The 17,514-nt window shown below is 38.7% G+C and overlaps 1 protein-coding gene across 1 annotated transcript in view; it reads right to left on the bottom strand.

The window, feature by feature from the left end:
- Positions 1-17,514, bottom strand: part of LOC311088377 (uncharacterized protein) — a 252,493-nt gene that overhangs the window by 25,796 nt on the left and 209,183 nt on the right. Inside the window, exons 3-6 of the mRNA XM_084122438.1 lie at positions 15,518-15,844; positions 15,011-15,310; positions 10,184-10,510; positions 9,699-9,983 (exon numbers count right to left, since the gene is read on the bottom strand). Coding sequence (XP_083978564.1) covers positions 9,699-9,983; positions 10,184-10,510; positions 15,011-15,310; positions 15,518-15,844 — 1,239 coding nt within the window. The remainder of the gene's footprint in view (positions 1-9,698; positions 9,984-10,183; positions 10,511-15,010; positions 15,311-15,517; positions 15,845-17,514) is intronic.

A 17,514-nucleotide genomic window follows, 5' to 3' on the forward strand; every position in this document is an offset into this window, starting at 1 on the left:
CAACTCTTCGTCAGGGACTCTTTCAGCATCTCCTCTTGAGATGATGTCATCCATGAAGTTTGTGTAATCATTGTAGTATGATTTGTCTTTCTTTAATCTCCTTTCCAGACACTTTAGGCGATGCATTGCACATATTCTATTGTCTGGTAATGTGGGTCTTTCGTCACGAAACGGTAGTGGCATCTCATAGTGGCCGCTCTCATTCTGTGTGATGTTTTCTTTGAGTTTTGTGAGAAACTTTAAATCTTCTTGTGACACAGGGTTGCCATCAATGGCTCTTTCAGAGAAGTCTCCTTCAAGTGCTTTGATAATGTCCGAAGGGGTGATGTCCTTTACTGTTGTCCTATTGACATAGTGGACTTTGTTCTGAAGCTTTAGAGAGGGCTTAAGCTCTGGGATGACTTTCTTAACAATAATGCGATGACTAATTCCAATCGCATCTCCATAGTTCAGGCAGGGATTGGTTTGTCCAACTATACTCCAACCAAGATCGGTGCGCTGAGCGTATGGCTCGCCTTCCTTGCCTGACACAATCTCTCTCGGGAGAAGAGCTTGTGAGCAGTTGTATCCGATCAACAATCCTACCTCGCAATCTTGCAAAGGTGCGATTTCTGATTGAAGGTGCTCCAGATGTGGCCAAGCTTTAGCTGTTTCATTAGTTGGAATGTGAGCTTTGTTGGCTGGAATGAATTCTCGTGTGTATGTAGGAGGTAAAGTGATTCTTTTGCTTGAGTTAAGGCCACGAACTTGAAGATCTTGAAGTCTGTCGGACTGAACAACTGTAGTCTGGGAAGACATAGTAGACAGTTCTAGTTTAACAGGTTCTTGGTTTGTCTCTAGTAACTTTGCAACTTCACTGAGAACAAAGGTTGTATCGCTTTGCGAATCCAGTAAGGCATACACAAGAACTTCTTTGGGTTTTGTAGAAGATGAAAGCCACACAGGAATGATTGCAGCTGTCTGTGTGTTATTTTCTTGACTTGCGACTCGGTTAGTCGTAGCCATGGCTGTAACTTGTTCTTGAGCTCGGTCGATTTGACTTGACCTTTCGTTACTTGAATTTGGATTAGCTAGTGGTTGCCTTTGTTCTTCTTTGTCCTTAACTCTATCTTCATGAAGACAAGTCGGATGCCCTTTACTGCACCTTTCACAAATATTGCGGTTGGTACAGCTCTTCGAATGATGGCCTGGTTTGAGACAACCAAAACATAGCCTTTCTGACTTAATAAAGCTGACTCTGTCTGACACAGCCTTTTCCAGAAAACTTCTGCATTTGTGTAAACTGTGCTTAGGTTTCTTACAGAATACACATACCAGTTGTATCTTTTCTTGTGAAGTCGTCATCAGTGTTTTAACTCCAATTTCTTTCTGTTTTGTAAGTTTCGGTTTGTCTGATTTGTTAGGCTCACATTGTTTTAGTGACTGTAAAGATGTAACAGGATTACAGGCAATCTTAGCTTCTCTCGTTAGAAACTCAACAAACTGGCTGAAAGTGGGAAACTGATTTGTTTGTTCTTCAATTTCAATAACCTTGCGGTTCCAACTAGCAGCAAGCCAGTCTGGAAGTTTGGAAAGTATCTTTCGGTTCTCATTGCAGTCATTCAAGATCTCTAATGACTTGATGTGAGCTGTTGCAGCTTCACAACTGCGCAAGAAATCTGCAAAGTCTCTTAGTTCAAAACTGTCCCTTGAGGTCATTTTGGGCCATGCATGCAGTTTGTCTCTAAAGGCTTTTGCGATTGTGAATGGATTTCCATATCTTTCATCCAGAATCTTCCATGCAGCAGCATATGCAGATTCAGTTCCAAGCAGGAAGTATCCTTCAACCGCTCTCTTAGCTGGTCCACTCACATATCTCCGAAGGTAGAATATTTTCTCCTTGTCCGGGATATTTTTTTGGTCTATCAGCGTTTGAAATGACAGTTTCCAGTCACTGTAACTTAAGAGATCCCCAGAAAACACAGTAGGTTCTGGAATAGGGATACGGCTAGCACTTAGTGCACTTGCTAGCACTTTAACAAGATCTGATGTACCATCACTTATAGGAGTGGCTGCAGCTTGGGGTATGACTTGTTCAAGCAGAGATGGGAAGCTTACATGTTCAGCGTCTTTCATTTCTGTGTTAATCTTTGTTACATCGATCTTTTGTGCTTCTGCTGCACTCATTTGGTCATAAACCTGAATCCTTGCTTGTGCTGCCTTTAGATCTTTGACCTTTTCCAGGTGCAGTACTTTTCTTTTCTTTTCATCAAGTGTTCTCTGCAGAGCTGCATACTCTGCTTCTTGTTGAGCCTTAAACTTTGCTTCATCTGCTTCTCTCTGCATTCTTAGTCTAATTTCTTCTGCCTCTCTTTCTAAGCGCTTTTGTCTAATCAATGTTTCTTGTTCTACTGCTTTTTTCCTGACTTCAGCTTCTAGTCTTTCTATCTCTTGCTGTTCCATTTCTTGTTCTTCTAATATTTTGAGAACAGCTTGACTCGCTGCTGCTTCTGCTGCGGCTTCTTGATGTTTTACAGAGGATCTATGTGAATGCTCAGATAAGTTCTTAGTGATGTGGAAGGAGCTTGACTTACTGCTTGAAGTTTGAAAGAGGGAGCCTGCTTCCGGCCAATCTTGTTCCTCTTTTCCTTCCAATCGGCTGGTTGCTTTATTCACAAGGAAACCTGAGATCTCCACACACAGATCTACTCTGCGACGTGACTCCTGATCCGGTGGGGTGAGCTTACGTAACTCTTCATAAACTTTCGTGACATCTGCACAAAGACCTCTAACATCACCAGTAATATCTTCAAGTATGTCTTTATTCAAGGGTCCTGTTTGAGAGAGGGGTAGCTTGGATGCTTTTGCACGTGTTCTCCACTTTTCATAGTTGTAGTTAAATCTTTGCTGGAGTCCTTTAATCCTCTCATCCTGCATTTCTCTTCCCTTTTCTGTGAGTGTTTTCACTCTCTGACTTCTTCTAAGTTGTACTGATTCTTGCTGCTCACTAAGATCAGTACATTGGGTTTCTTCAGACTGCCTCTGGGGGTCTGCACTAATTAGTGGTGTATTTGGATCAGTCATTTTAACGTCTCGTCACTTGTCACTAAACAGCAAAACGTTTACGTTAACTAAAAGTCACCCCTGTACTGCAGGAAGTTCAAATATAAAGGCAGAATAAAATAAAAATGTAACACTGAATCTTAATTCAGTAATATGAATGTAACTTAAATTACTCTCAACTTAAATATACCCAAAACGTATTCAAATAAGAGTTATTCACATTTAAACTGTTCACATGAAATACAGAATTCACATTACTGTTACAAATAGCGCAATAAAACAAATGTACTGATGCTTAAACTTAGGTGCTTTAGAACTTACACTGTGGCTTAATAAACAAAAACTAGGAATAGCAAAACGTTACTTTCACTTTTCACTGTTTGATTAATCAACCTTAAACTTGTGTTTTGTTTTCCTTGTTTAGACAAACCCTTAACTTATGAGTGTCCACACTTCTTATGGCCTTATCTTAAGGTGTTGCTCTTCAAATCGTGTGCTTTGGTCCCGTGCGCGCTCCCCGCTCTGTGCACGTGCCGATCACGCTGTGGCAAGACTGCTGCTCCTTTGATCATGCCGCCTCGCCTCCACCCGCGTGCAGATCAGTTCGAGTTTTCACTGTAATTCCTCCAGGTACCAACAGACACAAGTGGCTTTCTCATACTGATGGATTTATTGAATCCAGCTTGATCAGGATCATAAACACACCGTGAAAACTAAAAGCACAGAACAAACAATAATTAGCTAAAAGAAAGAAATTTGACAGATAAAACTATTTTGACAAATACAACATACAAAACATACCTCGTTGGCTGAGTACCGAGAGAGGAATTAGTTTTAGTCTTTTTCTTCTTCTTTTTGTTTATCTTATTTCTCTTAAACTTAGCTTAGTGACCACGCTTTAGTCATGCATCTTTCTTTCTCTTGAGAGATCGCTTCTTCTGCGGAAATTAAACTCTTCTCTGCATACAAAGCTCACTCTTAAGCTACAGCGCCCCCTGATGGCACTCAACGGTAATAATAATAATAAAAATACAGAAAATGAATAGAAACGAAAATGTGGCAGTAACAATGACGTTCTGACAATTTTTTGGTTTTATGCTAGATAGGCCTATAGATATCCCCCATTTAGCATTTTATGTTCTGAGGTTCATTTTAATTAGACAGATGTTGGATAATTATATCATTTTTTTAAATATTGTTTATCCTTATTATTATTTAATGGGGCTATCAGTAAATTAGCTTAATTATAATCAACAGCAAGTGTACACTTTGAAGAGTAAAAATTACAGAAGGTTACACGTTAATTCAACTTTATTAAAACTAACTGCATATGTGGTAATCAAATTGCACTTCCAAAAGTCATACATTTGTAAAAAATAAAAATAAATAAATAAATTAATATACAAATTTATAATTTATAAAGTATAATAAATAAAACATAAAAAGATCAGAACATTTAATGAACAAAACCGGTTCTGTGCATGGCAGACAGCAGTCGAGAGCCGGATGATAAAGTTCGGTAACCGGAATCAGTCCAGGAAACATCCACAAATCCAGAGGAGCAAAGAAACGAATGAGACTAAATAGCAGACAAATGAAATGAAAAACTAAACAGTGCGAGCGAGGCTACATTAGTCACATTAGAAAATGAAGTTGTAGGTTGTGTTTGAATAATTACGTATTTTATTTAGCTGAGGTAAATAAAACGCAATACTCACGTATGGATTGCTCGATGAAGAGCGAGACACAATGAGCCCAACGGGCGGTTGAAATATAAAAGGCTGATTTCCGCGCTTCAGGGCAGTGACGAGTACATATCGTCCAGTGGTGGTCAAGACATGGTTTGCACAACCTTAAGCAATGGCCCTGAATGGTGGTTTAATGTCAACATTGTGACAACGCTGTAAAAACCTTCACCACACAACGTATTTATAGCAACCTTTTGGCCATGTTGTTAAAATGTTGTTAGAAAGTTGGGTACGTTGTGCAAACGTTCTGTGTTTGCTGGGAAAGTGCGTATCATATGCACGCAAAAACTAATTTTCGTGTATAAATTGCACAATAAACACGTTCAAAATCTGATTTCTTATCGCGCTAAAAACCCGTCACTCATGAATCATTATGTTTGTCTGCTAATCAAAGCACTGTGAGGGAAGGGAGTGAGGACTCAATGTTTCTGAACTTTTTGTTTTACCTCATTTGCGTTTGTATTGTATTACTATTTACACAGTTATTTGAGTATATATTATTATATTATTTCCAATACACAGCTTGGTTTTTACTGATATGTTTAGGGGGAAACCCTGAGATCGGGCCCTGACCCCCGCTATTTCTGCCTACGCTAATAACTGAGTTTAGACCTGAATTCAAACTTGATCTCACAGTAAAATCACAGCTCAATTATTTCTATATGAGAATAACAGTGAATGTTAAATCCTCTCTGTCTAATTTAACCTGTAATTTATTACATGGTACCAGAAGAGAAACAACCAAAGTCATATTTAAAACTCACCATCCAGACGCCAGAACCACAGACAGAAGAAAACAGTGTGAAACATCTTCAGCGCTTTGTGAAGCAGATGAGCTGATGTGAAGCTGCTCTGTAGTGAAATAAAGTGAAACTCCACCAACATCTAAAATAACCACATGCTTAAGTGTTAATGCATGTGACCATCTAGCTCTTTATTAGCTCATTATTTCACGCTCTGAACTTTGTCACTTTGAGCTCCAGTGCACCTCAACTTCCTCAATGACATAATTTTCCACAGAAATGAACTGACCCATAACATGATAAATTACGATTCAGACAGTGTAATTATGTTCGGGGACAAATTACATTATGTTTATGTAATTATGTTTATGTATCGGGGCGAATGAAGTCTGGTTTATAAACTGAAGCTGTGATATAAACTAAACACTATTCGCTATTTTAAAAAATGGGGAGGAGCTTCTTCATATGCCCCGCCCTCTCTTCCTGTTTCAGTGGAAATTACATCAACACACTGAATAACGCTGTGTGTTTCAAGGCACTTCAGTGGGACTTTAACAGTCAAATACTGCCTTGCTTTAGTAGGAAATACTTCTTAAAAAACTTTGTCATAATGGTGTCGACTAGTATTGTTCCCGGTGCAAACCGTTTGGCGGGATTGAGTTACTTTTGGTTTCCAGTGAAGGATCAGCTAAAGGCTGCAAACAGACAATATGTAAAACCTACTATTTATAGTCAATACTAACGCATCCAGATCCACACAAGATCTGCGACGCCGTCCGGACCTGCAAATAAATCAGGATTCCAGTGCTAATATCCAGATACTTTTTGATGTTGTGTTTCAGAAACCCGTCTGTGTTCATGGTGATTGGCTTGAGGACACAGTCTTAAGTAGTTTAAGAATGATGTGTGAGTTTAGGACGTGCTTGATACTTTCAATTATGATATATTTATTTGATATATGCAATGTCCAAAATCCTGCTCTGTGTACTGTGATGTTATGTGGATCTCTGTGTGGATATCATAGTAATGGAGGAAGGATGGATGGGTGGTAATGGAAAAGGGCTGAGAGGTGTGTGTGTGTGTGTGTGTGCGTGTGTGTTCCCCCCTTCCCTTTTTTTTTTTTTCCGTTGTTGTTATTAATTGTTCAATACCTTGAGCGAATCTTGTTAGGGGTTGGAGGGTGGGCTTGGGATGGGTAGGATATGGAGAGGGGAAGAGAAACAGACACCAGAATAAGCAATACTTTAATTGCGCTCTGTTTTATTTTCAATGATGATGTAATCAGTCTAAGGTCTTCTCTTTATATTGTGAAGGTGTTTCCTCTCCATTGTGTAAGAAAATAAATAAATAATTGATCACAAAAAAAAAAAGAAAAGAATGATGTGTGAGTAAATTATGTTTAGAGGTAATAAGTATTGTCAAGTGTTGTTCTCATTCAAATTTATGAAGATGGTCGTTTTCATAAAAGTTAGTTTTCTAGGTTTCTTTTAAAGAAAAAACGTCCGGTTGGTTTTTAATTCCTCTTTCTCAGGCCTTGTCCACACTAATATCTTTTTCTCTCCGTGTTGGTCTTCTGTCACACTGAGACGCCGTTTTTATTAATAAAAACAAAGCTTTTTGAAAACGCTCTCCAAAGTGGATAAATTTGAAAACGCTGTTTCCGCGTTGTAATGTCGACTGTGAAACTGGAGGTATTTAAAAAAGATGATGTAATTTTAGTCATGTGATGCATTGTACCAATAGATGTTCATGTTTATACCGGTATTGGGCCTGTTATGTGCGATTCACTTTCACACAGTTGCTAAAATATGTTACTTTGCACACTCTTCATATCACAGTCCTGCAAACATGACATAAATTCACTCGCATCTGCTGTCCTGCGGTAGCCTGGAAATCCAGACCTAAATCTGAAAGATTAATGGTCTGGCATCGACTAATGAAAATCGGCCAGCTCGAGGGGCGGCACCAAGCATGCATTTGAAATCTCACTGCACGCAATTGGATAACACTACGACCAATCACAACAAGCCCCATACGCTTAGCTACCAGCGGAGCTAACTGGTAGATTAGACTCTCACCGTATCCGGTCGGCAAAACAGCAAAAACGTTTCCTTCTTGCAAAGGAAGGATTCGAGCGGCGTCTTCTGTTCCACTTTTAGATAAAAAGCCAAGTCTAACTCGTTCATTGTAGCGGCCAAAGCCGTTTCAAACAACTGGTGTTCATCCATAGCCATCTTGCAATGTTTACTAATGACTTCGACGTCGCAGCGCTGTCGTCATCTCGCCTCTGGCCCGCCTATATCAGATAACCCGATGTGATTGGTGCAGCTCGGATACAAGGGCATATTTAATGAGCATCATTACTCGACGCCAGAGTAACTCGCTGAGCAAATGAGTGAGTGAGAGCGACCTGGACGATCAGTGAATGCTGAGATCTTTAGCTAAATAAAATGATCCTGTCAGAAGAATTGAGCGATAACTTTATTATTTATTTTTCCGTCTGTATCAGAATTTGGCATTTCAGCCGTTTTCCAAAAGTTTCTCGTCCACACTGAAACGTCTGAAACACTAGTGTGGACAAGAGAGTGTTTTAAACAAAAACCCAGTTTTCAAATGTATCCGGTTTAATGTAGACGAAGCCTTAGATACAGTCATTTTAAATGTATTTGATTAGATTAATGAATTTATGACTTTTTTTCAGTTTTTACAGTGTGTTCTGATCCATCTGCACCGTTTCAGACCTCCTTGTTTTTTCGGGTTTTGCACCAATTGAGCATGTTGAATAGAGATGAGAAATCACTCTGATTGGCTATTTAGTTTAACGAACGAGTCAGTGCACAAGAGCAAAGTGGGCTTTTCTGTTATCTTAACCTGGTCATTCCAATCCCAGACAGCAACATAGTGTCGGCCCACATCTGGCCCACATCTGGGAAGCGTTGAATCCGCATGTACCGGATGTGGGCCGGATCTGGGCCAACACTATGTTGCTGTCTGGGGTGGCAAAACATTTCATAATAACATGAGCCACCTGGAATGAAGAAAGTGAGCAACATGACTGATATTTAAAATGGAAAGCAAGTGCTGCTTTCTTTACAGTAAAAAAAAAAAAAAGTTTAGTAGCTCTGGGTGCCGTTTAATAACAGCTTAATGAAAACTTGATCGTGAACACAGTTGAGCGTAACAATCACAGTGCAGCACAGCTAGAACCAGATTACTTACATAAAGTATTCCTGCAGGGGGCGCCCGATATTATAAATGTAAGAAAACATGGAGAGACTCTTGAACTTCAGAGTGAGAAAACTTTATTGATAAAGACAAGCAAATACACATGGACAGCAGAAGTAAAGTGAAATCTGTGGCTAGGTTTGAGAACAGATGTAGAACAGATGTAGTAAATGACTGGTGTAGTCATTCATCAGGTGTTATGCCATGCAGTTAGTTATAGCTAGCTAAGTTTCCACTAGTAAAATTATTTAAGTCGAGATTATATGACAATTTTAAGTTACAGGTTTTAATTAGCTTACTCAAATATTTGAAGTTGAGATCAATTAAAATGTATGAGTACAAAATAAAAATCTGACTGTTCTGTTTACTTAAACTTTAAATTTCTTAACTTAAAAAGTGAGGCAACTGATTTAAGTTTTGCCAGCTTATTCTGGTTTACGGTGTAAAGTTTATACATAAAAATGTAAAGCCTTTCGAATTGGATTTTTAAAAATATATTGCTGAGAGAGAGAGCACAAGCTAAACAATCATCAGTATTTATTATGACAAAAAGATTAGAAGAACAAAAAACACACTTGAAGAACCTTTAAATTTTAGCGTTCTACTTTAGATTTCAATACTTCCTGAAAAAGATGAACATATAAAGCCAGAAATAAGTAAATCTCACAAGCTATATATAAAAAATAGTAATATGAGAAATGACACCATTAGGTTTCTGATGTGTGAATATGTGCTTGATCTCGTTCAGCTCTTCTGGATCTGTCATAAACCAGAAGAATGACAGTAGCCACGCCCACCAGAGCAGAGAGGACCAATCGGATCACAGCTTCAGTAGGACCACAACAGTGGACAGAGTCTGAGGAATAAAAGCATCAAACTGAGATCAGATCAGTTCATAAACGCTAATATCAGCGCTGACATCAACTAATATCAGCCGTACCTGAACATGTGTGACAGAGTTGAGTGATGTTGAGATGTTGAGTCTGGTTGCTGATGGGATTGTTCAGCACACAGATGTAGGAGTTTTTATCCTGATATTCCACTTCCAGAGGGAGAGAGAGACTGATGCTGAGATCAGACACACTGATGCTGGACAATAAACTGTTTCCTTTGTACCAGGAGAGAGTCACATGACCCACATTCACAGCTGAACACACCAATGAACATGATGATGATGATGAAGATGAAGAACAGTCTCTGCTGATGACAGGAACAGGCAGACGAGCTGGAAAACATGACAGAAAAATGATAAATAAGAACATCTCTAATCAACAATCTTCTTTCGGTTCAGTCAGTGTGTTGAGTCAGTGTTTATATGATCTATCATCTCAAATTATAAAAATGATTCAACAATTAATAAATAATGTAAATAATTGGTAATAAAACAAGAATATTTGAAGGACATGAGAAATGATCTCTACTCACCAGAGACAGAAACTCTGAAAGCTTTTAATGAGAAACTTTCTGAAAGCCCAAACTCTCTCATATTTTTGATCTTTAGTTTATAATCTCCAGCATGTTCAGTTGTGATGTTTGTGATGGTCAGAGATCCAGTTTGATTGTCCAGCTTCAGTCTGTCTCTGAATCTCCCAAGATAATCATCATATACAGTGATTCTGTCGTCCTTTACATTAATTTCAGCTATTAAAATATTTTCATTTCCAAACATCCACCGAATCCATTCATAATCCTTTATTTCAGTGAGATTAGAGTTTACAGTGAGTGATTCTCCCTCCTTCACTGATATTTCAACTGTATCAACAAACAGAAACAGAGTTTGTATCTGAGATATTGATATGTCAAATTAGCAATAAAACAAAAATATAGTTGCGAGCAGCGATGACAGGCCCTGCTTTGGCCCTTCATCGCTGCTCGCAGCTATATATATATACACTCACCTAAAGGATTATTAGGAACACCTGTTCAATTTCTCATTAATGCAATTATCTAATCAACTAATCACATGGCAGTTGCTTCAATGCATTTAGGGGTGTGGTCCTGGTCAAGACAATCTCCTGAACTCCAAACTGAATGTAAGAATGGGAAAGAAAGGTGATTTAAGCAATTTTGAGCGTGGCATGGTTGTTGGTGCCAGACGGGCTGGTCTGAGTATTTCACAATCTGCTCAGTTACTGGGATTTTCACGCACAACCATTTCTAGGGTTTACAAAGAATGGTGTAAAAAGGGAAAAACATCCAGTATGCGGCAGTCCTGTGGGCGAAAATGCCTTGTTGATGCTAGAGGTCAGAGGAGAATGGGCCGACTGATTCAAGCTGATAGAAGAGCAACTTTGACTGAAATAACCACTCGTTACAACCGAGGTATGCAGCAAAGCATTTGTGAAGCCACAACACGCACAACCTTGAGGCGGATGGGCTACAACAGCAGAAGACCCCACTGGGTACCACTCATCTCCACTACAAATAGGAAAAAGAGGCTACAATTTGCACAAGCTCACCAAAATTGGACAGTTGAAGACTGGAAAAATATTGCCTGGTCTGATGAGTCTCGATTTCTGTTGAGACATTCAGATTGTAGAGTCAGAATTTGGCGTAAACAGAATGAGAACATGGATCCATCATGCCTTGTTACCACTGTGCAGGCTGGTCGTGGTGGTGTAATGGTGTGGGGGATGTTTTCTTGGCACACTATAGGCCCCTTAGTGCCAATTGGGCATCGTTTAAATGCCACGGCCAACCTGAGCATTGTTTCTGACCATGTCCATCCCTTTATGACCACCATGTACCCATCCTCTGATGGCTACTTCCAGCAGGAAAATGCACCATGTCACAAAGCTCGAATCACTTAAAACTGGTTTCTTGAACATGACAATGAGTTCACTGTACTAAAATGGCCCCCACAGTCACCAGATCTCAACCCAATAGAGCATCTTTGGGATGTGGTGGAACGGGAGCTTCGTGCCCTGGATGTGCATCCCACAAATCTCCATCAACTGAAAGATGCTATCCTATCAATATGGGCCAACATTTCTAAAGAATGCTTTCAGCACCTTGTTGAATCAATGCCACGTAGAATTAAGGCAGTTCTGAAGGCGAAAGGGGGTCAAACACAGTATTAGTATGGTGTTCCTAATAATCCTTTAGGTGAGTGTATATATATATTTAAATATTTAAATATATTTAAATATATATATATATATATATATATATATATATATATATATATATATATATATATATATATAAAAGACAGAAAATATTACTTGACTGACTTTATTCTGATTTTATGATACACTCAAAATATTCCACAACAAATGCATTAAATTTATTGTAAAAATAAAAACGAAAGTAAGCAGTGTTGGGCTCACGTAACCCTCTCATTAGAATCAAAATGTTTCAACATTTGTGATGTATTTGGATGCTAAACTATTATTTATCATAGGCTTTGTACTTCACTCACGTTCCAATATGGACGGAAAAAATTATCCTCTTCACAAGTGCAAAAATGTGCTTGGAAACATCACAGTGGTGCGGTGCTTAATGTGAATGTACAAATTGTACTACTGACTATTTAAACAGAGCAGTGTAATTTTTAAATGTTAGGTTGACTATTTTATTATTATATTTTATTAAGGCTATAATGAACAGGCTGCGATATCAAGATTGCAATGCTGGAATGTGTGTGTGTGTTTGGCGCGGGCGCGATTGAACAGTGGACACATAAAAACATACTCCGTCATATTGTTCATACAGGACGACAATCAAACTGCAAAGTGTTAACTTATATTTGTGTACAGTCGCAATAAAACACAACATTGTGCTTTTGTAAAATAAATTCAAGCAATCCGCCCCCGAAATGGCACTAATTTTAAAATTAAACTAAAATGCTCACGGCTGCACAGGCATTCATAACGGTGCGCGTCCACGGCGAGGAATGAGCAGAGAAGAGCTAACTTTTTTTAGTTCATTCCTACTTCCATAGGAATTCATTGAAAACCCTCGCTCTGCTCCGCACCATTATCAATGTCAGTGCGGACGAACATATTTTACTTTCGTTTTAGCGATTCAAAAGCCCCCAGCGGTGTCACACGTTGATTAACCCAGTGGTAAAATATTCTCACTGTCACATACCTAGTATATTTTTATATAGATACAATAGGCCTACCTGATTTTAAACACAAGAGGGCAGTATAGCCCTATATATGACTCGATTTTTTTTTAACTAATACTGTTTTTAAACTTAAACATAATTCTTAAATTGAAAAAAAAGAATAAAATGGGTTTAATTCTGATATTTCTATAATTTTATATAGATATAAATGGTGTATAATTACATTTTTAGAAGATATGAGGCTTTTAGTTTTTCCTTTTTTGACATTAATCCCTCGCCATAGCAAAACCGTTTGAGATATTTATTATCGGTTCACAATTTAGTATCTTTAATGTATTTTCATCATGTTGAAAAAGTTTGGTGGGAATAAAATAAACCACTTAAGAGGAGTGGGTAAAAATTCAGAGGCTGATTTTGCAAATAAATTCACATTCAAACAAAAATATCTGACTTCCTGTTGGTCGGAGCTAATGACAGTAAATTAGAAAGTTGTCCGGCTCGATGAGACCAATATATGTACAGATTTTTTTTAACTGTAGGTAAAACTAACCCTGCCACTTTTGTCAAAAGCATTTTGAAAGTGACACACTTCCTGCTGCCAGTTGGTGGCACTATAACTTTGACTCACAAAACACACTGCTTAAGTTTCATCAAAATCAGTTAACGTATGCAGAAGTTATAACACACTTCGTGTTTCTCTTTTCTCACCATAAATTCGTTTCCTCGCCACGGTCAAACCGTTCGAGATATCAAAAATCCGTCCGCAATTTAGCATCCTCAATGTCTTGACTTTATGCACACCGAGTTTGGTGGGGATTGGATGAATTCTCTAGGAGGAGTATTTCAAATTCCACAGCAAGCGTTTTCCAAAAAAAACATAATAGCTGACTTCCTGTTGGGCTGGCATAAAACTTGACCAAGGGAAAGTTGTTTGGCCCGATGAGATCTATATGTGTACCGAGTTTCATATTAATTCATGCAAGCGTGTTTGATATATGGACCAAGTTTTCAACCCCGTTCAAGGGGGCGCTGTTGAGCCTTCCTGTTGGTCGAAGCTGATGACTGTAAATTAGAAAGTTGTCCGGCTTGATAAAAACAATATACATACCAAGTTTTGTTGCTGTAGATAAAACTAACACTAACACGTTTGTCATAAGGTGGCGCTACTGAGCCTCTCACCTCGCCCGTTTCTGAAACTTTTCACATGTCTACTGGCTAATAAATGTGATGTGTCTGTTGAGTTTCATCCAATTTCAAGTCTCAAAAGCATCTGAAAAGAATATTAAAGTTTGATGCGTTGCCACGGCAACAGTATCTAAGATATCAAGAATCCTTTCACAGGTCTACATCTACCTTGTATTTACATTATACACATAGAGTTTGAAGCAAATCGGGTAAAAATAAGAGGGTGATTTCAAAGCATTTTGAAAGTGGCACAATTCCTACTGCCAGTTGGTGGCGCTAAAACTTTGACTCACAATAGTCACATCCATGTGATCGGCCTCTTACAACGAACATACTGCTGAAGTTTTATCAAGATCAGTCAATGTATGCTGAAGTTATAACACACTTCCTGTTTCTCTGTTCTCGCCATAAATTCGTTTCCTCGCCACGGCCAAACCGTTTGAGATATCAAAAAGCAATTTAGCATCCTCAATGTCTTGACCGAGTTTGGTGGCGATCGGATGAATTCTCTAGGAGGAGTATTTAAATTTCCAGAGGATGCGTTTTTCAAACAACCCATAATAGCTGACTTCCTGTTGGGCGGAGCTAATAACATAGAGGGTGGAAGATGTTCGGCCCGATGAGATCTATATGTGTACCGAGTTTCATATTAATTCATGCAAGCACGTTTGATATATGGACCAAGTTTTTGGACCCCGTTCAAGGGGGCGCTTTTGAGCCCCCCTGCCACGCCCGGGTACCAGCTTCAGCCCGGCCCTGATGGCCGCGATGGCCTGTGTGCAAAGTTTCAATAGTTTTCAAGCATGTTAAGGGCCCCAAAAGTGCCCAAAAGTCGGAAAAAAAATAATAATAAAGAATAATCTTAACGAAAACAATAGGGCCTTCGCCCTTTCAGGGCTTGGGCCCTAAAAACAGAAATGAAGCAAAATGGTGTTTGGATTAATAATGTTTTGATTGATTAAAACATAAAATGGTAAAACAAATATTTAACCTACCAAAGACAGCAAGATAGACATCACTGATCGAACCATACAGGTCTCGGAAATAAACTCCAGCATGTTCATTTGTGATGTTTGTGATGGTCAGAGATCCAGTTTGTTTGTTCAGCTTCAGTTTGTCTCTGAATCTCCCATCAAGAACATCATCATATACAGCGATTCTGTCGGGCCGTTTATTGATTTCAGCTATTAAAGTTTTAGACCACCAACTAGTTCCAAACCTCCACTCAATCACTCTATCACCAGAGTTTAGAGTGACTGATTCTCCCTCCTTCACTGACACTGACGTCACTGATCCTGATACCAAAAAACACACACAGAACACACACAACCAGGGTTTGTCAGATTATTACTGTGAAATCAATTAATAATGTTTTTCTATGCTTTAAAATGGCAGTTTGAAATAAACAATATCATAAAACAAACAAAAATAAACAAAATGGTGTATGAATTAATTAAAATTTTGTCATTAAATAAAGGTGAAGCAAATGTGTTTAACCTCACCAATTAAACCAATATTGATCTTTCTCTTTCTCACACCGTTGATCTGTAGAGAATAAGGTCCAGCATGTTCAGTTATGATGTCTATGATGGTCAGAGATCCAGTTTGATTGTTCAGCTTCAGTCTGTCTCTGAATCTCCCATCAATAACATCATCATATACAGCGATTCTGTCGTCCCGTTTATTGATTTCAGCTATTAAAGTGTCTCCATAATATTCATACTTCCACTGAATCACATCATCATCCTTTATTTCAGTAAGATCAGAGTTTAGAGTGAATGATTCTCCCTTCATCATATTCTTCAATTCATCTTCATCACCAAACACACCTGAAGAACAGAGTTTTTCACAGATTAAAGCTTTAAAATCACTTGATGTTGGTTTGATGAAGCTTCACTGAAATACTTTTTATCATTTAAATGTGATGTTAATAATATTGTGCAGCAATACAAAGACAAAAGATGACAAATGAAATATAGTAAATATATTTATATATATGGAACAAAAACTAAATAAAAACACACTTTAATGTTGTAACAAGTTATAGGTTGAATTTACTGTTGCTGTATAAACTCATGCTGTGGTTGTATGTATATATGTATATATGTATATTAGGGGTGTGACGAGATCTCGTGTTAGGAGATCTCGCGAGATTAAAACGCGACGAGATTTCTCGTCGAGGTGAAACTTTGTCTCGTGAGTTGTTGTGATGTCAGCGTGATGGAGTGTGAAATTAGTATTGAAGATGCCCCTGCCACTTTTAAAACATTTGTGTGCCGGGCCAATCACACACACACACACACGCACACGCACAATCACTGTTGCTCGCACTCTCACTCACTCGCGCACACTCACTCTCGCTCACACTCAACCCGTCGTGGAGGACTGTTAAAATTAAACATGCTAGTCTTTCTGTCGTGATGTCCTGAAGCATTGCAGACGCGTAGGTTGTCGCCCACTATGACTATACGAAATGAAACGATCGAATCCTGCGTCCCGACGCCCGTTGTCCTTTACGGATCTCCACGAAACGGATCGTGCCAAAATCGCGCTAAAATAGTGTAATCTGAAACAGGCAGGTAATAAACATTTGAACTATCGCGCAAAGAACCTATTAAAGCACTAAGACATGGGAACAGTATAGCTAACATTCACATATCACAAGTCATATCGACATCGCAATAGTAAACAATGTTATCGCACATCGCAGCTTTTCCTCATATCGTGCAGCCCTAGTTACTGCCCAAATATGGAGCGAATTATGTGCCATAATTATAACAAACAAATCCAGCATTTTGCAAACAAACTCAATCTACTTCGCAAAGGAAAACTCGACTCGCAAACAAACTCGATCCGCTTTGCAAAGGAAAACTCGACTCGCAAACAAACAGAAAGCAATGTGCAAGCACAAAGGTCAGTTTGAGTGAAAATGCAGTGGAGTTACAAATATGTATTGTGTTTTACAAATATAAATAAATGAGCCAAGATAATACTTCACAAATATATACAAACCATCCTTCAAATTGCATGTAACCTTTGAACAAATACCAAATCTAGTGCATACAAATGCATATCTGTCTGTTATGATTGTGTGACGCTTCGCTTTTTATGAGATCTCTCGGCTCGATTTTCTCACAAATGTATCCAGGCAGATTTTCTCACAAATGCGTCCAGGCAGATTTTCTCACAAATGCAGTTGAGCAACTTCCTCTTCTAAAACAGTAGATGGCGCTAAACTAGAGGCTAATTTAGCGCTAGTCTCCCAGGAGAAGCACTGATTTGAAACTTGCCTTTGCCTACAGCTGAGGAAAATGACCGGTGAACGGGTGTGTTTCTGTCTTATTTGATCTATAATTAACCTTTTTGAGGTTTTCTCTTGCAAAATGTTTATTGCCTATCTAGACAGAAAATGTTTTAGAAGAGGAAGTTGCTCAACTGCATTTGTGAGAAAATCTGCCTGGACGCATTTGTGAGAAAATCTGCCTGGATGCATTTGTGA

The sequence above is a fragment of the Abramis brama genome (assembly GCF_963993115.1).
Source record: "Abramis brama genome assembly, chromosome: 8".
NCBI classification, from domain to species: domain Eukaryota; kingdom Metazoa; phylum Chordata; class Actinopteri; order Cypriniformes; family Leuciscidae; genus Abramis; species Abramis brama.